The 26,385-nt window shown below is 31.2% G+C and overlaps 2 protein-coding genes and 3 pseudogenes across 2 annotated transcripts; 3 read left to right on the forward strand and 2 right to left on the reverse strand.

Moving 5' to 3' along the window:
- Positions 1–1,601: 1,601 nt before the first annotated feature.
- Positions 1,602–3,504, forward strand: LOC107020425 (annotated as a pseudogene).
- A 1,379-nt stretch (positions 3,505–4,883) lies between these two features.
- LOC107020192 lies at positions 4,884–6,135 on the reverse strand (annotated as a pseudogene).
- Positions 6,136–6,838: 703 nt separating this feature from the next.
- Positions 6,839–7,799, forward strand: LOC107019196 (annotated as a pseudogene).
- A 10,800-nt stretch (positions 7,800–18,599) lies between these two features.
- Positions 18,600–20,974, forward strand: LOC107020072 (putative NAC domain-containing protein 94). Its single transcript, XM_015220401.2, has 3 exons — positions 18,600–18,783; positions 19,289–19,593; positions 20,222–20,974. Exons 1-3 carry the CDS (start codon positions 18,600–18,602, stop codon positions 20,933–20,935), a joined length of 1,203 nt encoding a protein of 400 aa, XP_015075887.1. The 3' UTR covers positions 20,936–20,974.
- A 2,249-nt stretch (positions 20,975–23,223) lies between these two features.
- Positions 23,224–25,945, reverse strand: LOC107020871 (60S ribosomal protein L34-like). The gene is made up of 4 exons (XM_015221396.2): positions 25,787–25,945; positions 25,526–25,605; positions 23,667–23,776; positions 23,224–23,581 (listed from the first exon to the last, which is right to left on the reverse strand). Exons 1-4 carry the CDS (start codon positions 25,863–25,865, stop codon positions 23,488–23,490), a joined length of 363 nt encoding a protein of 120 aa, XP_015076882.1. The 5' UTR covers positions 25,866–25,945; the 3' UTR covers positions 23,224–23,487.
- Positions 25,946–26,385: the final 440 nt, after the last annotated feature.

Genomic DNA, 26,385 nt, shown 5'->3' on the forward strand with positions numbered 1-26,385 from the left:
TATATATATATATATATATATATATATATATCCCATTTGTGATCGCAAAGACAAATTAGCCCACTGGCAGAACCCACAACAGAAGTTGATAAAGTGAGAGGATCCATGTGAACAGTGCCTTGTTGTTTGTTAAACAGGGGACGAAGGAGAAAACTAAAGTTGAAATTCCCATTGATGCCCGGAAACACAACTCTATGATTTGAGTTTAATTTGAGATGTGTATTCACAAATTCAGGGCTAGATATGAGTTGATACCATGATTTCGAAACAGATATACATTTCAAGAGAGACTTTCGGATTATGGAATCAGTAGTTGTAGAAGTTGAACTGAAGAAGAAATCAATAAGAGATCAACAAGGCTTTCTACATAGATTTCTTACTATGATGTTGTATTTAACATAAAGACCGATCAACATTTACAGTTTGAGGACTTATTTGTGGACGACAATACATGACCAACTTCAGGGCATCTATCTAGTAAATTTTTATGGTAAATTTGTCAACGAGAAAGATTTATTGGATTGCAACTAGTCTTCATAATCACAATGTGCGCAAAATCATTTCTTTTGATGTAGAAGATGACAAATGGGGAAGGTTGGAGCTTCCCATTTGTCAGGAAGTCAATTTTAAATTCAAAATCAGAGTTGTGGAAAGTGACCTTTTTGTGCTTCACACTTGTCGTCTAGGTGATACTGCTTCTGATGTCTGGATTTTGAAGGACTTTCCAAAAACTACAATTTTCAAAATCCAAACATCAAAAATAGTACTACCTAGATGGCAAGAATATAACACAGAAAGCACTTCCTACTACTCCCAGTTTGATATTAGAATTGTCTTCCCCACAACTGGAAAGGTCCAAACATACCCATGTCTCGTCTGCTACATCAAAAGAAATGATATTGTGCACATATCGTAATTATCAGTACCCATATATGCAATCCAATAAAGCTTCGAATTGACAAATTTAGCTGAATGATTCATTAGAAAGATACCATGAAGCTGGTCATGAAGTGTTGTACGAGAATTAGACCTCAAGCTGTAAATATTGACGACAATCCTTATGTTTGACACCTCATTATAAGAAGGGCAACTTTCACATATAACAAATAAAAAATTTATATTTGTATGCTATAGCAAAATTTGTATAATTTCGCTCCATAGCGAACATAGAAACTGTATAATTCGCTATACATATACAGTTGAAACAAATTGTATAAAACGAAGTGTATAAAACAAGAAAGAGAAAGACACTTGAGTAGAGAACTGTATAAAAACGAAGTGTATAAAATGAATTGTATTATTATAAGTGTATAGAACGATTATATACAATTTGAATTTGTATAAAAATGAGAAAGAGAGAAAGACAAAAGAGACTTGACCAGGAATATACAATTGAATCGAATTGTATAAAACGAGAAAGAGAGAAAAGCAAAAGAAACTGTGTAGGGGAGTATTTTTATTGTATAATTATAAGTGTATAAGATGAAAATATATGTACTTGCATGTGTATATACAATTTTCTTACGATTTATACAAACAGAAACGCAATTTATAATTTAGCTTCTGTTTGTATAAGTGAGAAAGGCGAGGGTGGCGAGCGAGATTTGGGAGAGTGGCGAGCGAAATTTGGAAGATGGGAGAGAGGGGAACAAAAATATATGTATTTATACTCTTTTCTCTGCTTTATACAATTAGAAACAATTTTTATACACTTGTGTTTGTATTCAAAGTGAGGATGCGAGTGAGAGATTGGAGGAGAGTGGCGAGCGAGATATTTGGGAGAGAGGCGCCTGACAATTTTTTGCAAATGTTTGCTATGGAGTACAATTAAATCAAACCCTAGCTACTCCATTTATTTTAGGTTATTAGTTTGCTATTATATACAATTTTCCCTTATAAGAATCACAACAGTGATCAATAAATTAAGCTTTATAATCGTCACGTGAATCATCATATCCAAAACCATATTAGGTATAGAAAAAGATGCCGCTGGGCGAATTAATTAATATTTAAAAAAAATTATTTTTGGCGGTTGTCTTGATTGAGGAGAAGTCGTCATAGTTTGATTGCAACACATTCTTGAACTATAAATTTTTATTAAAATTGGAATACATATATAGAAATCCTAATTTAGATAGAAGTAGATATTTGAAGAATAAATGGATTGGTATTTAAGTACGGTTTAAATTGTTTTTGGCTTTTGTGCATAAAAAAGAAATCCAAATTTGAATAGAATTTGATATTTGAAGTATAAAGGGATTGGGATTGAATTCTCTGCCTATTTATATCAACTCCTTTTGCATCGTATTAATTATTCATACAAGTTTAAAGGATTTCGGAAGTATTGCCTGAAATTCTTTGATCTTAGCTAATTAATTAGTCATTCTTTCTTCTGAAACATGTCGTTGTCATCGTTGAGAAGTGCCAAATTGTTATGTCTGTTTCTGCTGTTGGGTTGCATAGGCATTGCTGCTGCCACTGCAACCGAACCCAAAACAGAATCGTTTGATACTTATTCAATTGGATTGTGGCCCCGATGGTGGTGGCGTATTCACCCAAAAATACCATCAGCACCAACTCCATCTCCAATTGATAATGCGGCTTCACCAACGCATATGGCTCCGTCCCCAGTTGATAATGTGGTTTTGCCGCCACACATGACCCCTGCTCCATCCACTTCTTGCACCAAAGTGGATGGTTGTGCATTAGATTTGATCACTTCCGTTTTCAAGCGTAGAATTTTATTATCCACTCAATGTTGTCAACTACTTTCAACAATTTCAGATGATTGCTTTTACAGAGAGTACACGCACTCAAAGAGGGTACCATTTTTCCTTGGAAAAGTGAGAAACTATTGTATTCATGTGGTTGATAATGCGGCTCCATCTCCATCTCCAGTTGATGATGTGGCTGCTCCATCTCCATCTCCAGTTGATGATGGGGCTTCACCAACTCACGCGTCTCCATCTCCCTCTCCGGTTGATAATATGGCTTCACCAACTCATGTGGCTCCTTCTCCATCTCCCGTTGATAATGTGGCTTCACCAACTCATGCAGTTCCATCCCCATCCCCGGTTGATGATGTCGTTTCTCCATCGCATATGCCTCCCTCTTGGGGCCCGGCCCCGGCTCCAACCACTTCTTGCATCAAGGTGGATGGTTGTGCATTCAATTTGATCACTTCCGTTTTCAAGCATAAAATTTCATTATCTACACAATGCTGCCAAGTACTTTCTACGATTTCAGATGATTGCTTTTACAGAGAGTACACACACTCAAAGAGGGTACCATTTTTCCTAGGCAAAGTGAAGAACTATTGCAGTCATCATCATGTCTGAAGCAGATTTTTTCTTTCTTATTTTGTTGGTCATTTAGCTTATTTATATAGGATTTCCCCTTAAAATGATTTTAGGCTTTTGTTAAGTACTTTCAATTAAATTCTTTAATTAGTTCAGTTGGATCTTTATCTCTATTTTGCAGTTTAATTACTACTCTCTTGTTGCATATTTATTTGTCCATGTTTGACTTGATACGATAGACTCTTTACAGCTCATTTGCTATATCACTTCATAATATTAGCTATGGAACACATCCTTTAACTTATTCGCAATACGATAGACATATCAATCAACTATACCTTGGTCCGAATAAATATGGTTATATGAATCTTCCGCAACTATACCTTTCTAGTCGCCCCAGCATCCCAACAAATTTATTAATAAGAAGACTTACCATGTCATATTTACACTACCTAGAACAAGAATTTTGTCAAGCTCGATTTTTTTTTTTTGCATAGTATAACTGAAAATTGAACTCTTAAAACTTCTGATTTGATGATGCATTACTTTCTGAATAGTTTTGTAGGGTTCTGAGCATTAAGTTTCTTAATTCTGGCAACAATATTTCTATTTGATTTTAGTTACTTGGAGGCTGATTTATGAGTGAAACAGAGCTTCTTAGTGTTGAAGTAAAGAGAAATAGGATAGTTGTAGAGGCGGATTCTTATTGTTGTGATTCTACTGATGATTATGAAATTGAGAGCTATAAGTATCCTTAATTCAATCCAAACATTAACAAAAAAACAAAAAAGATTCTTGATTTTATTTGGCTGACGATTTGGATATACATGACGATGAGGCTATGTCCGACAAAAAAAAGTAAGTCTTATTGAAGCTTTGAAAGAATATTAACATATGTTTTTCATTAGAGAAATCAATGTACACTGTTGTATAATCAAGTAAGCTAGTTTAACCGATCGAAAAAGCAGGGGAACAAGCCACAAAGTTTCTTTTAACATTATTTGGTTAAAACTCAGAGTCAAGTTCTATTAATCCTCATCATACATGAAAGAACTACAAGTCTTGATACTAAATACAACAGACACGATGGAAAAATAAAACAGATTATTACATTGTTTTGATCGACTTCCTGAAATTCAATAGTACAAAACAAATTAAGATTGCATCTCTGAAAACAGTGCATAACACAACAAAATACCATGAGAGGAATAAGAGTAGAACAGTCTCAATTCAATCTCGAAAAGAAAAGAAACGAAAACATGTTTTAGTCATAGGAGGTAACAATCACAAAAATTGGTAGCGGAGCAGTGAAAGGCGGAAGGATGTTTTTCTGTAAAGTGAGACAGTAACAGAGGAGACAGTTTTAGACCTGTTGATTAAAGATTTAAGTATCAAATTATCGCTAGCTCGTGAAGAGAATAATTGTATACGGAGTCAAACATGTCTAAATGAAGAAATTGATGATTCATATACTAGCAATACCAACATAAACACAATGCTTGTATTTACAAAAAATCTAGTCTCTACAAACGCGCGTTTGGAGGTTTTCAACATAAATTGTCAAATGATTATGATTGTGAGGTTTCATGATATCAATAGGGGATCGACAAGGCTTTCTACATAGATTTCTGCAGCAGCACATTCCTCAAATTGATCAGCAACCTCTACTTGTCTAGTTGAACCGTTATATGTCATGATAACGGGGGAAAGTAAGTAAAATTTCATCCTTATTCGACTTGTAACAAGGTACGGAGAAAATGGATGTAAAGAATATAAACTCCCCAAGGTCTTTAGGATGATCGATAGTGAAAATCTTTGTCCATGATACTTCAACTCCACAATCTTTCATAATCCACACATCGGAATTAGTTCCTTCGATACAATTAAGACAAAGCATAGAAAGATGACTTCTCACCACTCCCAGTGCCAACGGATAACTACTTTTCCCATAACTATCCGGAAGCTCCAACCTTCCCCATGTCTCGTTTGCTAAATCAAGAGAAATGATGTTGCACATATTGAACGTTGATACATCAGCTGATAAAGCCCAATAAAGCTTTCCATCGACAAATTTACTCGGAGAATTCACTAGAAAATTGCCCTGTGTGAAATTAGGTCTTAGGCCTAACTCACACCCCAAAAGCTAGCTCAAAGGGAGGAGGATTGCCCAAGCCTTATAAGGAGTCCACCCAGCTCATTAATCGCCGATGTGGGACTTTTGTCATTCTTTAACACCCTGAAACTTATTAATTGTTCTCCAAGAATCAGCCCTTAAACTGTATATGTTGACTACGGTATCATATGAACCACTATCCGCATAAATACACTGAATAACTACCACTTTGTAATCATCACGTGTTTCGTCATATCCAAAACCATATTTCAGATAGTAAGAGCAACTGTTCTTTAAGTTAGCTGCAAATGCAGGCAATTTCTTAGACTTGTTAATAGCGGGGTTCCATAGAACGGGCTCCTCTATCTTACTATACAGACAAATCAATCCATTGACAGAACGGACAATCCAAGTATAAATAGTGGGGTTTTCCATGGGAGAACCAATGTCAAATAGCTCCGTGCCTCGTTCTTTGTTAAGCATGGAAGGGAGACAGCATACATTGTAATTGCACGCGGATTCTTGAAAAATAATCCTGTGGTGGCTGTATTCTTTGTCATTAGCTGTTAATTACAAATGTTTTTTTACAAATTTCGCGCTGGAGATTAGTTCAAGCCATGATTTTGAAACACACGCGAACTTCAAAAGATACTTTGGTGGCACTTTTAAGAGAATCTCTACGATGATTTCATGAGGAAGAACAGAGATTATCGATTCATCCATAAGTCTTATGGTGCAGCTATTGTGTATATTTTTTGTTAGTATAATAACATAAATGACAAGGTAGGGGTAAGGTTTGCGTAGACTTATGATTTGATGTTGTAATTGTAAGGTCATAGAAACTTATATCGAAAGGGAAACGGCTGATGGATCTATCTTATTAGACATGACTGAGATCCCCAAGCTACGTGGCGAAGAGATCAATGTTTTTGAAGGGAAATGGTCTATGATAACAACATCTTTCACTTTTTCTCTAATTGTTTTCTGGATTTTATATCATAAATAATTATTACTAATGATATGGAAGTCTTTGTACTTCAGGACAAATGCTATGGGGACAATTGTCTAAACATTTTTTTAAAAAAGTTGTTTTTGGCGGTTGTCTTGATTGAGGAGGAGTCATAGTTTGATTGCAACACATTCTTGAACTATAATTTTATATTAAAATTGGACGACTGGACGTCCTAATTTGTATAGAAGTAGATAGTATTTAAAGTATAAGGGGATTGGGATTAATTAAGTATGGCTTAAATTGTTTTTGGCTTTTGTACATAAAAAAGAAATCCAAATTTGGATAGAATTTGATATTTGAAGTATAAAGGGATTGGGATTGAATTCTCTGCCTATTTATATCAACTCCTTTTGCACCGTATTAATTATTCATACAACTTTAAAGGATTTCGGAAGTATCGCCTCAAATTCTTTGATCTTAGCTGATTAATTTACTCATTCTTTCTTCTGAAACATGTCGTCGTCATCGTTGAGAAGTGCCAAATTGTTATGTCTGTTTCTGCTGTTGGGTTGCATAGGCATTGCTGCTGCCACTGCAACCGAACCCAAAACAGAATCGTTTGATACTTATTCAATTGGATTGTGGCCCCGATGGTGGTGGCGTATTCACCCAAAAATACCATCAGCACCAACTCCATCTCCAATTGATAATGCGGCTTCACCAACGCATATGGCTCCATCCCCAGTTGATAATGTGGTTTCGCCACCACACACGACCCCTGCTCCATCCACTTCTTGCACCAAAGTGGATGGTTGTGCATTAGATTTGATCACTTCCGTTTTCAAGCGTAGAATTACATTATCCACTCAATGTTGTCAACTACTTTCAACAACTTCAGATGATTGCTTTTACAGAGAGTACACGCACTCAAAGAGGGTACCATTTTTCCTTGGAAAAGTGAGAAACTATTGTAGTCATGCGGTTGATAATGCGGCTCCATCTCCATCTCCAGTTGATAATGCAGTTCCATCTCCATCTCCATCTCCGGTTGATAATGTGGCTTCACCAACTCATGCGGTTCCATCCCCATCCCCGGTTGATGATGTCGTTTCTCCATCTCATATGCCTCCCTCTTGGGGCCCGGGCCCGGCTCCAACCACTTCTTGCATCAAGGTGGATGGTTGTGCATTCAATTTGATCACTTCCGTTTTCAAGCGTAAAATTTCATTATCTACACAATGCTGTCAAGTACTTTCTACGATATCAGATGCTTGCTTTTACAGAGAGTACACACACTCAAAGAGGGTACCATTTTTCCTAGGCAAAGTGAAGAACTATTGCAGTCATCATCATGTCTGAAGCAGATTTTTTCTTTCTTATTTTTTTGGTCATTTAGCTTATTTATATAGGATTTCCCCTTAATAGGTTTTTAGGCGTTTGTTAAAATTCTTTAATTAGTTCAATTGGATCTTCATCTCTATTTTACAGTTTGATTACTACTCTCTCCACGCATATTATTTGTCCATGTCTAACTTGGCACTTTATTATATCACTCGTAGACTATTGATAATGTTAGCTATGGAGCACAACCTAGACATATCAATCAACTATGCATGCCTTGGTCCTAATAAAGTTGAGTACGATTATATGAATCTTCCGCAACTATTCCTTTCTATTCGACCCCAAACATCCCAACAAATTAATTGATAAGAAGACTTACCATGACAATTTTAAACTAGCTATCAACCTGCCACAGTCTAACAACCTACAACAAGACTTTGTCAACTCGATTATTTTTTTAAAAACAAATAAACTGAAAATCGAATTCCTAAAACTTCTGATTTGATGCACTACTTTCTGAATAGTTAAATAGGTTCTGAGCATCAAATTTCTTTATTCTGGCTGCAATGCTGTATTTTGATTATTAGGACAAGCATAACATCAGTTCTTGCAAGTCATAGCAAGTCGTCTTCCTAAATCAGTCTTGTAAAGTAGAATTAGACGATTAACTCAGCCAGATTGAGTTTATGCTGAATTACTGATCCAACAGTGGTGTCTGCTATTAGAGTCATTGATCTTTTGGTTCTATAAGGTTGAATATCAGCTTTGTCCACCGTGAGGCGACCCCTGACGTGTCATGGTAAGGCTGATAAGGTGTAGTATTGTTAGCTAGCACAACAATACATAATGGTGATGCGCGGTCCAAGTCCAACTTGCACTTATCTTGAGGCGTAATTTTTCCTGTTTTTGTTTAGATAGAAGCCTTGGTATTTCTGTTTGTTTAGTTTATGGTGATCGGTACATTAGTGATCTTTCATTGTGTACCATGTTCTGTTTCGTTTTCTCCATCATGTCTGTTATGTTTAGTATCAGACTAATATTTCTTCTGCTTACTGCATTTACAATCCTGACAAGAAGGTAGGTACCAGATCAAGTAGTAAAGATCTTGATACAATGGTTTTTCATCTAATCTGAGATATTGAATGTTTCTAGATTGACGATTCATATAAGTACCACAGCTAAATGGATTTCGAGGATTCATATAACTGATCTCAACTAATTTGTATACGTTAGAGAAAACTTACATTGTGTACTCAAAACCGTATATTGGAGCTTTAAGAAATGAGCAAAGGTTTCCTTGTGGCTTCTTCCCCTGCTTGTCTAATAATCTTTATTGCGCTTTATCTGCTGATGTTGATACGTTCAATATATGCAACGTCATTTCTCTTGATTTAGCATACGAGACATGGAGAAGGTTGGAGCTTCCGAGTTATGGAGATGGCGATTATCTTATGAGACTTACGAGTGGTGGGAAGTGATCTTCCTGTGCTTTGTCCTAATTTCCCTGAAGTAACTAATTCTGATGTGTTGATAATGAAAGATTATGGAGATAAATGTCATCCAGGGCGATCAAACATATGAGTGACCTAAAGCCAAAATTGAACGGGGCCTTAAATTTTAATTTTTTTCTTAATTTTTAGCTGCCCCTGAGTATCATGACAGAGATTTTCACCATCGATCGTCCTAAAAGATTAATTGCCGCTAAATATGTATTTTTAGCGGTAATTAACACTATTTGTATATGTCCCTAAAGCCTTTAGCGACATTGGTTCTTAACTTCTAATGTCACTTAACTAATGCCGGTAGTGAATATTGATGAAATATTATTCACCATACCTTTTTGCTAGACAAATATGGGTGGAAATTATGAATGACTCAACAAGACAGATGCAAAAATCTATCTTGTAAGAGTTTTACTTTATTTTAGCTACTACCACAGGCTAGATCCGATTAGACTACGATTTTATAAGAACATATTCTTCATATTGATAGGTGAAACGACCTTTCTATCTACTTATTTTAGTCTAGGAAAAAAAATATATGTTGTCCTATTTGTGCAAATGTCAAAATAAAACCATAAAATCATACGACAAAATTATTTTAAAAAAAAAAAGAAGTGGCCATTGGCAACTTTTCTTTCAAAAAATAACCAAATTATTGGATATTAGTCATATCCTCATTATTTCTTTCAATTTTGTCATTAATGGCTTTTTCTCCCTTACTTCTCTTCCTCCTTCATCGTCTTCTTTTTTCTTTTTCTTCTTCGTCATCTTTTTCGTAAGTTCGATATCAAAAACGTGAATCGTTTTGAGGAAATTATATATCGAAAGAGTTGAAAATCGAAAGGATTTCATATCTAAAATTTGAGATGTTTAGAGGTGATTTTGAGTTGAATGAAATTGAATAGTCAATGTATACTTCATATATAGTTACTGTATACATTATCTATAATAAGTTATTTTTCAGTTTTTTGAGTATATCATAATGTATAGTCATGAGCGAATACCTTATGTATAGGTAAACTATATTGTATAGTAGCGTATACTTTCTATGACTATTGGCAAGCTATAGTAAGTTATTTTTCTGTCTTTAAGTGTATCATAATATATAGTCAGTGTATAACACATGTATAAATAAACTATATTATATTATATAATAGTGTATACTTTCTATGACTTTTGGCTACTTTTTATCATATATTATTATAAGCATGAAGCTCAAAACTTAAAAGTTGGATTACTAAAATGCCCTTCACTTATTTATTAAATTAGAAAATGTCATTTACAAAATTTGAAAATTAAATAAATAATGATAGCAAAACAGTTTTTTTTTTTATCTTTGATTATTGATCCTTTGAGTTTCTGCAGTTAAACTCATTCCAACCGAACTTAATGCTTTACACTAAATTCAATATTTAAGATTGAAGATAGATAGTCATAATCTCCTTGATTACAATTCAAAAACGTTTCATGTCATATTTTTCTTAGTTATTGTTGATCAATGTTTATATAATTTTCTCCACCTTTTCATATTCTTTACATTACAAAACTCTATATAGGTATACAATAAGTTTTCTTTCTCTCATTTTCCATTCATTCTCATTCTGCTAGAGATTCTTTTTTTCCAGGTATATCTATCCTTTTTATATATGTATGTGTGGTTTAAGCCTCAATCTTAGTATGTTTAGTGATATAGCGTTTGATATGAAAACGGAATGATTATTTTTAAATTCGAACTATTTATCCCAATTTTTTAAATTAATCTTTTGGTTCATATAATTAATTTTCATCTTATGGAAACAAAGATCAAAAGATATTCGAAAATGAAAATATGTTCGTCAATTTTTTTTATTTTCATTTAAAAAATACTATTGTATATTTTTTTTAAAAAAGAATGTAATTCATATAAGCACAAAAGAAAAAGATTCTTATATTTGTGATTTCAGCAATAACTAGAATTGCATTTATTTCTTCTTCATATCTTTGCTATTTTCGTCAAAGACTTTTATATCTGTTTATTATTTTTTTCGAGTAGAAATTCATTGTAAACTACTTCAATAAATAAGTTGTTTGATCTGGAAAAATAATTAGCTATTCATAGACATATTCATACCATTAGAGATTAAATCATAACTAAAATTGTTAATTTCTGCATTTCTTATTATATAATTGAACTTTATAAAGAAATATTTAAAATAAATTAAAATATTATAAAGATATTTAACTATTTAAATTAAATATTAAATTATATTATTTTAATCAAAATGTTAATGACTTTTCCACTTCTTTAGAATAATTTTCAATTAAAATATCTAATTTAATTTATTTTCTTGAAATTATTTAAAATATTATTTTTTTGTTTAATATTTATTTCGAGATTCAATGAATTTTGATTATCAAAGTTGAATTACTTTTTTGCCTTTTAATTAATAAAAATATTTAATAAATAAAAATAATATTTTGAATTATCACTCAAATTACAACAAATAAAAATAATATTTTGAATTATCACTCAAATTACAACAACCTATATTCAATGTTTTGGAATTGCTAGCTTTTCATCTTCCTAAAATTGTCCTATATTCAATAGTTTGATTTTGTTTCAACTTCCTGAAATTATGAAACATTAATGTGAAGTTCATGAATCTGTCAAGCCCTTAGTATAGTTTATCTTTTACTATATAATTATATATGCATATATCCCATTAATTTAAATTTGTTATTTCTTTTAATTTTCATCCGTTGGAAAACTTTTCATGTACTCTATTAAGTTTTATCACATAACATTTTTAAAAAATATATAGGATGCAGTTCCAATTGATTTGCACAGTAATTTTGATAAGTGTATTACTATTCAAATTATATCATACAATTGAAAACTTGGGATTCTTATAGCCGATTGCATATTTGAGGCAACAATGTCAAAGAACCATTTCGTGGTAGTTTACCTATCAGGTGATGTTGATTAATTAGTTAAAATTGTTGTGTCTTTATTTTGTTATTTTTTAATTTATCTTACACTTTAATATATGTAAGTGCATGTATTACTATAGAAAAAAAAAATGTTATATATGACATTATATACTTGAGGTTTAATAAAAAATTTGAAGTAATTAGTTTAATGTGGTGTTGCAATGCATGAAAAATACTGATTTTAATAGTTTGTCATGTTACATTCGATATATATATATATATATACTATTTTACTAATTATTTATGTTAAATACAAAAAATAAATGACTCAGAAGTTTAAATCAGACAAAAAGTAATCTTCCTTTTAAATTCAAATAAGTCATATTATTTTCTTTAAAAAAATTACTTAACGTGAAATATACGTGCGTTGCACGTATTCGAGAACTAGTATAAATAAAACATGTCTACATTTCTGGTAAACTAATTATTTTATTGCATATATTTGAAACTAGCTCAATTTATAATTTGTCCGATCTATTTATGTTTGAACGGGTTAACAACCCGCTTAATTGGGTTCATTTTGACATGTTTAGTGTAGCCCATTTCAAAACTAGGCCGGCATGCCGTCTAAATTGATCCATGAAAAATTTTATCTAAATATTTTTTATTAATAATTTCTTTTTAATTTGTTATGTTTTTTTTTTAAGGTCGTTATACAAAGGAGAGTTTTATTAGATACTCAAAATAATTAAAATAAAATTAACTTTGAATGTGTAACTTAGTAAGAGTTGGACAGGTGGAGTTATGATTATTTCAGTCCAATTTACTTTAGCCCAAGTAATATTTAAGTAGGTTAACAATCCACTCCTTTATCAAGTCAACTCGTTTCGATATTCATTAATTCAGCTCAATTCATTTATTTGACATCTCTATTTATTTTTACGGGTAGAATTTATGTATACACTCAATAATAGACTTTTTTATACATATAAAGCAGTAGGAAACTAATGACTAATGAAAGTAGAATTAAAGTCCACTTAATACACTTCATATATCAAATGCATACTCATTAATTGCTAAATAAGAAAAAGTACACACAAAATTATTATTTTTAAAATATATATATAAAAAAAAGTCTCAAGTATTAATGTGAAGAGGTTAAGAATTTCACATATATAGAGGGGGCTTGAGTAGTTTGAATTATTAAAAACAAAAATATTTTTTAAGTTTGATTACACGTTTGGGAAGGGAAGCCCAAGGTCAAAGAAGGGACAAACGAGGGGTTAGATTTGTGGATTTTCACTAAATTTGAAGTCCCCAAAGTGTGCCATTTTGACTCACTCAAACTTACACCTTTTAAAATTAAGTAAATAATTTGTACTATGTTGATCAAATTAATTAAGATAATTGTTGGACTTTTTTAATACTAGTTCAAATTAAGCGATGAAATTAAAATTTTTTGTTAAGGATGTTCAAGATTTAATATATATATGTATGTATGTATGTATGAAAAATAATGTGATTGATATATTTGGGACAATTTTCTATATAATAATATGATTTTTCGATGAAGAATATCTTATTGGTTATCTTGAGCTATATGTGGCTACGCAACTGGTCCAAAATAAGTGAATTCATCAAAGTTCAAGCAAATTGTTGGGACTTGTTTCCATGTTTACCCTTCAACTTTGTATTTTCTAAGAGAATAGTTTGAGCATAATTAAAAGGGTAATAGTAGAAAGTAATATTATATTTATGTTCTTTAAAAAAATAATTTGGCTATGTCCTACCCCTATTATATTGTTAAGGGTATGAGTTCATATTTAATATTTATTGTAATTTTTATAAATATTTACGTATAATTATATGTTTCATGTCGAAGCATTGACTTCAAATGAATTTGACACTTGATCCACCTTTGTATAGACATGGTTGGCAAATAAAGTAGAAGAAATTACGATAAAAACAACATACTTAGTATAATCCCTCAAATAGGATATGGTGTGATGAAATTGACCCATATCAGATTGGGATAACATCTTATTACTCTTTTTATAGCTCGGGTAATCTTTTTTCCTTCTTTTTTTGAGTTAATTTTTAGAGTGCGAGTTATTTAAATTTCATTTAACATGATATCAGAGTCATACACATCAAGTTCGTTGTGAAACTCTGATCCCAGACTGTGTGGTGAGTTGTGAATATACTCCTACCATACTCCAATTTGATCGAACAACGTCTCGGAGTGATGGTGTACCAAAACTCCTTATACGGCTTTGACAATAATTTTTTTTTTAACTTATTTTTGTTCAAAATTCATTTAACAGTTTATATGCTAATCTTACTCCTATCGTTAAAATTGAAAAATCCTAACTAGCAAGGGTTAATACATACTAATTTGGCAAAAAATTTCAAACTTTCAAATAGTCACATCATTATTATTATAGGTAGAGTTACATAATTGCTTTTCAATTAGCAAGAAAAATTGAGGAAATCCATGACTTGGTTTTCAATAAAGTCAGAAAATCGAAGGAAATTGACTCGTGCGGTCTTAATTAAATATATTAACTTTAAACTTAGGTAGTTGAATTTTTAGCTACCAAAAATCAAGGTAATTAATAATTACTGTATGGTAAACACAAACCTTTAACATAAATGATCATGCATGTGACAACCAAAAATCAAGAAGAGTAAAAAGGGACAGGTAAACTCTACTATGATAAATATTTATTTATATCAAATCAAACGAATATATGTGATGTACGTATAAATATACGATAACGTTACTTAATAATAGTTATTTAATGTATTTATTTTATTAAATTATTTAACTACCATAAATTACATCAATTTGATGTAATTAACACTTCAACAAGCAATAATAAGTCTTTTAGGCCAAGTTTTTCAAAAAAAAAATATTTTGAAGAGTAAAAACGATTATATCAATATTAAAGTAGTAATTTATTTCAAAAATATTTTGAGATAAAATAACTTCTAAAAATCAAGTACAAAAAGAAAAGACAATTTCGAGCCAAAATTATTCCTTAAATTTCTCCATTATATTTGAAAGCAAGTACAAAAAGAAAAGACAATTTCGAGCCAAAATTATAATAAATATATGATAATAATTTTTATTTTTCTTCTTTTTTTCCCTTTTCTTTTAGTTTTTCTAATTATTTTTGTCTCCTAATTTAGAGAAAAATGAAAGTGGAGTGGGTATTTAGGTAACAGAGCAGTTTGGGATTCGTACACCTTTACTACTACTAATTTTAACAACTTTTTTTCTTCATTTTATAGGGCACAATATTTTAAATTTTGTACCCATTTACATTTTTATTTTAACTTTTATGTTTTTTTACGACAAAATTTTATTTTTATATATGTAAGAGATCATTAGAGATCTTTATTTTTACGTGTAAGAAATCTCGCTTTTGTTTTTTTATAATTTTTCTCCTAGGTTTATGAGTATATTACACTTATAAGAGAACTTCAAAAAAAAATTAGTTGATTCTAATTTGACATTATTTAAAAGTATATTATGTTTTCACAACAACCAAATGCTTTTATAAGTAAATATTGCATATTTAATTACATTCATAAATCAAATTTATTTCCTATCATGAGTTATAACTTCAGTTTGTTATGTCACTATAAGAAAACTGTGAATTACACTGGATTTTCAAGTGAATTAGGATGAAAGTTTGCAGGAAAATAAATTTCCTACGAAGTTCCATACAATCCCTAGGAAAATCCCCATATATTTCACAGTTTTTTTCTAGTGTGTATAGATGATGATGAGTATATTACATTGAGAAATATCACATAATTTCAATAGACTATGTGCATCAAATAGTAGAAACTTAAATTAGTGAAAATCTTGTACATAACAAATAACCAAATATAACAATTAAAATGAAATACTTAGATTAAATTAAATACAATTTAAAATAAATTAATAATATAACATCAATTCAAATTTCGCGAATGAATAAATATAAGTCATAATACAAGCATACTAAATAATAGGAAAAATTGTATGAAATAGCAAACTATTAATTAAAATTAAATGTTATAGCTATTGTTTATTTTAATTGTAATTCGCAACAAAGATCCCCTTTTGCCATCTGATTCAGTATACAATTAGTCATTTTATACATTTCGGTATGAAATGTATAAGATGTGTTTGTGTTTGTATAAACCGAGAGAAAAATGTATATACAAATACAAATACAAATACATATATTTTCATTCTATACACTTAAAATTATACAAATACAGATCTTATAATATAAATTACAATGTATAAATGAATTTATACAAAATTGGACAATTTGTATAAAATTGGATGTTTGTAGCGAATTATATAAATCAAAAACGTCATAGCAAACATAAAATTTGCTATGAAATGCAGTTATGCAAACTATAGTTATAACATATTTATATATAAATATGATTTTTATGTTTGATATATATGAAAGCTGCAGAATAAATACATGTTATCAGCAAACTGATACGACTAAGTAATGTGTGATAAATAAGGAAATTATAGTTACTAATAATTATTATCTTCAAACTATATACTATGAAACTTTAGCTACTCATTTAATTTGAGATTGTCTTAGGCCTTAGGGCTTGAAAAATGTTATGACAAGAAAGTCAAAATCTTTGTAACTAAAAATTCTTTTTAATTTATTTGTGGACCTCAATATGGTCAAGTAGGGTATAAGTTTAACACTAATTTTAATTTTAGGACATGTTATCCCTAAAATACCCCTCAAATTTTCATAATTAAGATAATAATCATCCCTTAATTACCTTAGCTGGAAGAGTATCTTTTAGTATAATATATAGTCAATTACTTACTTTAGCAGAAACTGTATTTAATCTGACAAGTCAGTGGAATAGAAGCTGTGAAAGAATGGAATAGAAGGAAATAGATTTTTTGGATCCTGAGATAACTATATAGTTTTCTAAAATTATATATTTTAAAAAATAAGTCTGAGGCTATTCACATAGGGAATTTTACATGTTGAATATAATTTTGTGCTTTTGTATTGGGAAATGTGCCTTTGGTCTGTGACTCTAGTTGTTTTCAAAATAGTTATTCAAATTAGCAAATTGATAAAATATATATAACTACTTGGAAGTTTAATTTGTCTTGATATACACACATTAATTATTTATATATCTTGACATATTAAAGATCAATTTATTGTATAGTCATGAAACAAACATTTAATAATATCATATCCCTATAAGGATCAATTTAGTGAGTTTCTTGAGATTCTTAAATTTGGAATAAACAAAATACAAATTGGTACAACAAGACATTGAAGTGAGAAATAAGTGTCATTGCTGGGAATTCATTATTTTTCTTTAACTTATAGTAGTTCATTTGGTAGGTGATTAATTCTAATTGACATTATTTCCCCCTTTTTTTTCCCTTTAGTTTCACCTAAAAGAAATAACTAAAAGTATTAATTGTCCATTAAAAAAACAAGATTAGCAATATGAGGAAAACATAAGTTTGATCTCCGTTGAAATCAGTGACGAATCCAGAAATTTTAATAAAATAATAAAGCCATGCATCGGAGTTGAACCTATTCTTCTTGTGTGTTAAGGGGATTCGAAATTCATATATACACACACAAAAAAAATTATATCCTATTTATGCAGTATAATTTTTCGACAAAAAAATTACAAATGGCTCCACCACTACATACTATGTACAATGATTACGATACATTCAGGGCTTCTTTGGTACGAGAAATAAGGAATAACTAATTAATCCACGTATTTGTTTTAAGAGGAGTTTAACTTATTCCATGTTTGATTAAGATAAAATCGAAAAATAACTTATATCGAAATTGTAACCTATGATAACTAATCTCAAAACAACTTGTTCCTCAATAAAACAAACTCCGATACTGCCAGGAGATTTTACAATATCTATGCACATAAGTCAAATATAATCTTTTTCTAGTTTTTCGGGAAAAAAATGAGAATAGGGGTAGGGAAAATAGAGAGAGATTACATGTAGAAAATCGAACTCTCATCTATAAAGTAAGAGTTCTAGTGATCAACATCACGTAGGACATATAAAATTATTTACACTGTCAGTATACGTGATACACACAAAACAATAATAATTTGCTTAACCAAAGATAAAGCCAAAATTGGTACTTGCCAAAGAAGGGGCAAACAAGTAGAGATAGAGCTATTAAAGTCAGCAGAAAAGTCGGCTGATCTTTAGGAGGAAGACCCCTCTTTAGGAACCATATAATCCACTTTCTTAATTCACAAACTTAAACACATTTTCTCTCTTCAACTTATAAACTTTTCTTCTTCAACAACAACAACAATATTAGGGTTTCATCAATAGTTATAAGTTTTACTTAAACAAGTTTTGTTTTTGTTTAGTAAAAAGAGGTTGTGTAAGGTAGGTAGGTATTAGGGTTTGTTCTATTGATCTTTTAGGGTTTTTAATGGAAGAAAGAAATGATAAAGAGAAAAATATGGATGAAGTGATGCTTCCAGGGTTTAGGTTTCATCCAACTGATGAAGAGTTAGTAGGGTTTTATCTAAGAAGGAAAGTTCAACAAAAACCAATATCTATTGAACTTATCAAGCAACTTGATATCTATAAATATGATCCATGGGATCTACCAAGTAAGACTACATATCATATATCCATCTTCATGCTTCTTCTTTGTTTTGTTTTCCATCCAGTGTCCAGTACTCGTATTAGAGTCTGACTATATCTCGATCGCGTGTTTCAAGGTCCATTGCATATTTCTTTTTTTCATATTTAGGGCTCAAACTCTACTTAAAGGTGGATGGACTCAACCACCCCATCATAACTTTCAAACAAAATAATAATACTAAGCTTGTTTATAAAATGTTATAGCTTTTGCATCAAGACTTCATTGGGTTTTTACTACTTTGTTTTTTTTTTGGATTTAACTCATATATACACGATCAGTATAATTTAACATGTTATAACAGATAATATGTTTGACTTTTCAAGGAGTGAGTACCTTTTGTAATTATTTTTTTACCTAAGTTTAGCTTGTATATATTGACAATAGTGTTTATTTACAAATAATTTTTTTTTAAAGTTATGTCCTTATAAGATGAAACATAGGTAACAACTCTTTTGTTGTTTTTTTCTTAGCAGAGTTGGCAGCAGTGGGAGAAAAAGAATGGTATTTTTATTGTCCAAGGGATAGAAAATATAGAAATAGTGCAAGACCAAATAGAGTAACTGGAGCTGGTTTTTGGAAAGCAACAGGTACTGATAGGCCAATTTATTCATCTGAAGGATCCAAATGTATTGGATTGAAAAAATCACTTGTTTTCTACAAAGGAAGAGCTGCAAAAGGGATTAAAACTGATTGGATGATGCATGAGTTTAGATTGCCTTCTATTACTGACTCAACTGCACCAAAAAGATTCTTGGACAAACATATACCTCCTAATGTAAGTTTCTCTAAACCAATCATTTTTTTTATATTATCAATGTATTTTAACATGTTGTAATACGTAACACATATTTAATAGATATAGTCTCATGAGTGAGATCTGGAGAAAGTGGGATGTATGCAAATGTACCTCTCAGGAGGTAGAGAGAGGTTGTTTTCGATAAATAGTTTCTTTTGTTATAAAGAGATTAAGTTTTATATATTGTTAGTGTAATCTTTTAACACTATCTAGTCCTTAAAAAAAATAAAAATTTAATGGTAAAGATCTTGAAAATAAGATATGTTATCTGTTATAACAGGTGAAAATGATCTGATAGTGTTACACTGATGATGTATATTGCTCTTACTTAATTAAACTCTATGATATACTCTTTTCTAATTAATGGATTTAACTTATATATCGTGACAGTAAAATTAATTTATTTACATTAAGTAATGAACTTGTTATTTACATAATCAATCTTATTTTTTAAGTTAATAATCTTATTTTGTGGAACTTCCCATAATTATTTTTTAGTTGACTTGATAATATAATTTTTATATATTATTTAATTATTGTTATTAGTGTATAGAAGTTGAAGTTTTTATTAATGTAATTTTATTTTATTTTTGGTTGAATATTTTAGGACTCATGGGCAATATGCAGGATTTTCAAGAAAGCAAACTCCAATGCACATAGAGCTCTTTCTCATTCTTGGGTATCACCACCACAAGTATTACCTCAAAATAACACTACATCTCATGATTTTCTAACAAGTAGCCATTTTACTAATAATTCAAATGAAATGTCATCATTTATACACAAAACAACTAGTACTACTTCACCTATCCAATTTAATGACTTATTACAAAACTCATCCAACAATAATATGTCTAGTACCTTCACCACATTAGATCTTCCTCTTTACAAAACCCTTAACTCAATGTCAAACCACAATAATGACCCTATCACAAGTTACACATTTTCTTCATCATGTGTTGACAATATGAACAATATTGATGCTTCTTCTTTGCTTCTAAACATGTCATCTTCTATATTTGGAGATTATTCCATCGCGTTACCGGAGAATATAGAAGGTGGTGGTGGTGGTGGTGTTCATGATGATACAACTACAACAACATTGAAGGAAGCTAATAATGTTATAATCAACAACATGGAACATATGGATGAATTACAATGGGGAAATGTTGTTAGGTCTAATAATATTGGGTTGATGAATAATTTTCCATTGAATATGGCTGCTGATGCATGGAAGACAAATTTGCTTTGGGATTCTTCATCACCTTGTCCTAGTAGTGAAATGTCTACAAGTTATTCTACTAACAAATGTTACACTTGAAAAGTAACATGACCTACTACTAATTTTTAGTCATGTTGTGTTTTTTAGTTTCAACAAGTTAGCCTTTTTTGTTTTCTTTCTTTTGGATTTTTGTTTTTGTGTACTTTTTTGTTTGGAATTAGTTTTAGATTTGGATTAGTGTTGTAAAAACTCTCTAATGTAGGTTTTTCAATTGATTCATGACTAATCAAATCATTTAATTTCCTCTAAAGGTTTTGGCCTAGATTATTATATCCAAGAACATGAATTTTTCATGTTTTATAAAATTACAAAATGAAAACATGATATGTCCTATTTGTTATTGACTCGTTTATTTATTAGTTTAGCGTCATTTTAACTCAATCCATTTCAATTTATCTAAAAGTTTGGCTGATATATATAGCCGAAATTAAACTCATTTCAACTTAAAAAGACTTGCTTATTTATTAAGACAACTCATTTTAATCTGTTCGAATTCAATTCAAGCGGCTCATTTTGAGACACTAATATATATGAGTCAATATTGTTTCATGTGCTTTATAGAGCCTTTCATTTTGTTCGTCTTTATTGTTCTTTTGTTTTCTTTCACTTTTTCTTGTTTGTCACTAATATATTGCTATGACATGACATATTTTAACTCTAATAAAAAAAGTATATTGTGATTCATTGCTAGTTTTACAAGCAAGCTGATATTACTATATCATATAGTCTATATATAGATGTATCCTTACTATATACTCTTAGTCATTAATTAAATGCACATTATTATTATTTTTATAAGTTTCAATTTTATTTATTTTATTTGGCAAGCACCAAGATTGGTGTCGGTTTGAGAAAATGATCATGTAAAGATTTGATTCCATTTACAGATTTTTCTATATTGTTTTTAATGATTTTCTTATAAAAATAGTGACATAAATATATCAATATTAAGCCAAATCTCTCTACTCTATTATACGTAGTCACCGTAGAAATCTCACATCTAGAATTAGAGAAATCAAGAATTGTATTGATAATAATAATGTTGAGTACATACTTCAAAGAAGCTGGGAATCGGAACATGTCAAAGGAACAGATTCAACGAAGCTGACTAGCGTGTTTACAGCACTGTTGTAAACACGTCAGTCAGCTTCGTTGGACCGGTTCCTTTCAGCTTCCTTCTTCTTCAAGAGCCATAACTTTACTTTTGTCGATTCATTATATTAGGTATAACCACCCGATGCGAATAAGTTTTAGAACTCCATTTCAAACAGTTAGCTTAACTTTGACTCAAGATCTATGGATTTATCCTTAGAGATTGACTTGTGAACAAACAACTTGGGCTTAATCAACGTGGATATTTGTGGGATGGTTGGGATTCCTTTACTCTTAATTAGAGGACTCGAATTTGAACTATGTGCATACAAACGATTTTGTTAGGATAGCTGCCTCCAAAATGGGTCCTCTTGCAACGAACAATCCAGATATAGTCGAGCTTCAATGCGATATGAAGAGAAAATAAGTTTTTTTAAAAAAATAAAGAATTGGACTTGAATGTCATTCATCATCATATCAAATTGTTGTATCCATAAGTTAAGTTATTTATGTGATTTTTTTAACTTTAATTTATGAATTGAGTCATGAGGTATTGGAGTCACAAGTAGTGGGCCTTAGTACGTCCCGATAAAGGACCAAGCCCATCACAGGTAATGTTGGGCCGAACTTAATTTGATTTGCCATTGTCTAGATCGGGTTGCCACGTCATTTGATCATGTAACTTCATTTAATTGGCCTTTAAGTGAGACATATTTATAAACGATTTTGTCAAGTCATATCAAAGTTGTTCCTGAAGTGAGTAAACTTACGATAACAAAAAAATTATAGTTGCGAAGTATAAAGCCTTAAAAAGCCAGAGTTAAATTATAAATAAAACTATTATAACCGGAAAATTAATTACCATGTTGCTCGATCGCTCCAAAAATATCATTGGAGACATTTGTACTCAGGTGCACCAACTTTTAGAAAGTACAAGCAACTTAGACTAAACTATATCTTATTTACCTATTCTTATTCAGTGTATATTTGTATACTTGGGTGTGATAAAATCCGAACTTGAAATCACTACTAATATATATATATATAAATCCCCTATATTCTTGAATAACTAATACCTTCGTAACTCTATTATTAGAAACCAGATATTGCACTCTGGTTTGCTAAAAGTTGCTTCCTGCTGATACTGACTAGAAAACCACAGTATTAACAGATGTAAAACATTGATTCATACAGATTGAAAATGTATCAAAACAAACAGATTCATGTATACTGACTTGAGATTCAAAACTGGAACGAATAGCCTAATTGAATTGAAGTGCAAATATCCATAACAAGTTTAAATATTCAGAACAAGAAAAGAGAGATACCTAGGAGAACGGATATTTCGACAAACTGAAGAAAGACCTCCAATATCGTATTTAAACGAAAAACCAGCAACATACAAATCTCAAGACCAAAAATCAAAATACAGTCATGATTTCCTAGTAGCCTGCAGAGTATCAGAAACTCCTCTCACGACATCATCGAGGATTCAAGGCTTAGCCCTTGGATGCTAGCTTTTCCTTGGCTTTCTGGATCTTCAAAACCTTCTTAACAATCTTTTGTTCTTCAACCAAAAAGGCTCTGATGATCCTGTACAAGACAACATCTAGTGAGTTGGAAGAACACTAATTTTGTTTTAACGGTTTGAGAACACTCTAGTGCACCTAAAATATACCTTTCACGTACAGCACTGCCTGACAACACACCACCATAAGCACGGTTCACAGTCCTCCTGTTCCTAGACAACCTGGATCTCTTGTACTCAGCAGGTCTCAAGTGTGGAATCTGCAAAAAGAGAAGTCTTTAAGCCATTGAAATGATGACTCCTAAAACAACTATATAATCAAAAGCAGTAGGCATCTGCATTCATGTTTTAAATATAAATTGCTGATAACTACAGAGAACATGCGTTACGTGATGAGGAAGTAATCTGCCCCAAACCATTAGAAAATGTTACACCGATAATATTCTAGGTACATGAAATTTATTTTTGAGATGCACCGATAGCTACAGAGAACATCTGTTAGTTGATGAGGAAGTAATCTGCCTCAAACCATTAGAAAATGTTACACTGATGATATTCTAGAAGTACATAAAAAAAATTGAGATGCATTTAGGCATAATACATTTAATAAAGGGAAGTTGACCTAAAACACAATGATGTTATTACGAGAAATATCCTAAAAGCTTTACCCTTTGTTATACTTGGACTCGTACACTTTTTTGTATAACATTGATAATCAGGCCCAGCTTGATGAGGTTATCATACACTTGTTGCAAGCAAATTGTCTCTGATTTGCAGCCTAATAGGTTCCAACTTGAAGTATAATAGAGGGTATTTTAAAAACAATAGCAAGTATAGAGGTGAAAATTTCAACCTTTATACCAAAGTAATTTCAAAGGTGGAATGCACTCGGTCTATGCTAGAGCTCAACGGCAAGGGTATGATGGCACCAAAACATAAAGGATAAAGTAAAATGAGTATATTTTGCACAATAGAGGGATAACTTCATCCATTTCTCTATATAGAAAAACTGCATGTTAATTAAGATGTCATATAGTTACATCATGTTATCAGGAGTCACAAAGATAACCTATCAGCAAATTACATGCTATTGTTGGGGGAATAGCGGATGAATAAGCCCAAAGAACTTACAAATTAAATTACAGGCACAGGAAAGGTTAATATGAGATTGCAAAGAAGTAAAGTCAAACATGACACGAAATAGTTTGGCAATTCCTAATGCAAATCATCTTCCGCATCAACTATGAATCACTTCCTCCCAACACAACCTATCATTGGATTTTTTTACCCAAAGATGCTGAAAATAGTACAAGAAAAATGTTCCCTTTGGATTGATATTCAAAACACATACTGTTATCCAGGTAAGTCACAATACTCAATACTATCCTGAATTCCACAGCAAAGTTATGAGATATTATCACTACCATACATTTCCAGAGAGCTGAAAACTCAGTCTTTAATTTATTCTCTATTAAATAATAAATCAATTAGAACACAAATAGATGGATCAATCAACTATAAGTCAACCCCAAATAAGCCAGGTTTAATCAGTCTTCTATAATCATTACTCCCTCTACAGGTCCATTCCTTCCAATATCTAATATACAGTTATCATACCTCATAATAATCCACTCCAAACTAACGAATATTAGTACTTGTTAGCAAACTATGGCACAGGATCAACACAACAACAACGCAACAAGTGAAATCCCAAACCTAAAAGTGGGGTCGAGGGAGCGCAGTTTTTACGCAAACCTTACCCCTTACATTGGTCAGTAGAGAGGCTCTTTCTGATAAAAACTCAGTTCCAGGATGGTTTAGAATCAGCACATCCAAGATAAATCTAATACACATAATAGATAACATGATTTCTATTTGAGCACAATTCTATCATCAGACACAAACACATTCCAGAAATAACAGTACTTGCATACAGACCAATCAATATCTACCAATGACATTCATTAAAAACAGTATGAACACAAAATAAAACAGCATAAAAAACATACCCCTTGAATTCTCTTTCCAGTTACAGGGCACTTAGGTCCATTAGCCCTCTTCTTCGTAGTCTGGTAAATCAGCTTTCCACCTGTTCAAAATTCAATTTTTCAAACACCCAAACACAAAAAAGCACAAACTTTCTTCAATATCCAAACACCCAAATCCCTTAAACAAAAAAAAACATCTTTTTTCAATTTCCTCATCTTTCACGCACCTCAACTAATCCCACAGATAAAAAACAAGAAATGCAACAAATAATAACACCATACCTGGGGTTTTCACAACCCTATGTTGGTTCGACTTGGTTGCATAGCTATGCCGTTTACGGTAAGTAAGCCGTTGCACCATTTTTGACGGCGGCTCTGTTACTCTACTCTCTGGTTTTTTGGAGGCTGAAGAAGAAGAGGCTAAATGAAAGGGAAAATATATGTAGTGTTTATATAAGGGGAAAAAAGCCCTAGATCCTACGGCTGATATTGGATCATAGAAATTGCCTCTTAAACTAATAAGCCCATTAATACTTGTGGGCTTTTAAGTAGACCTATTGTGATTGAGGTGAAATTGGGCTTGGGCTGAGAATACTCACTCTAACCCAACGTGCAAATGGACTTCCGCAATTTAGAGCGTGTTCGAATTGACTTATTTTAGGATAAATTTCAGAAAATCAAATAGTTTTAATATAAAATTACAATCTATCCCTCTTTCGTTTATAATTACATTAAATCGTATGCATAATATGTAGCTCGAATACATTAAATAGTATCTCGGATACATTATAACATAAATATGATACATAATATGTAGTTCGGATACATTAAAAACTACCTCAGATAAATAATATACAGATCGGATACATTAAAAAATCAAG

Source organism: Solanum pennellii, chromosome 5 (genome assembly GCF_001406875.1).
Source record: "Solanum pennellii chromosome 5, SPENNV200".
NCBI classification, from domain to species: Eukaryota; Viridiplantae; Streptophyta; class Magnoliopsida; order Solanales; family Solanaceae; genus Solanum; species Solanum pennellii.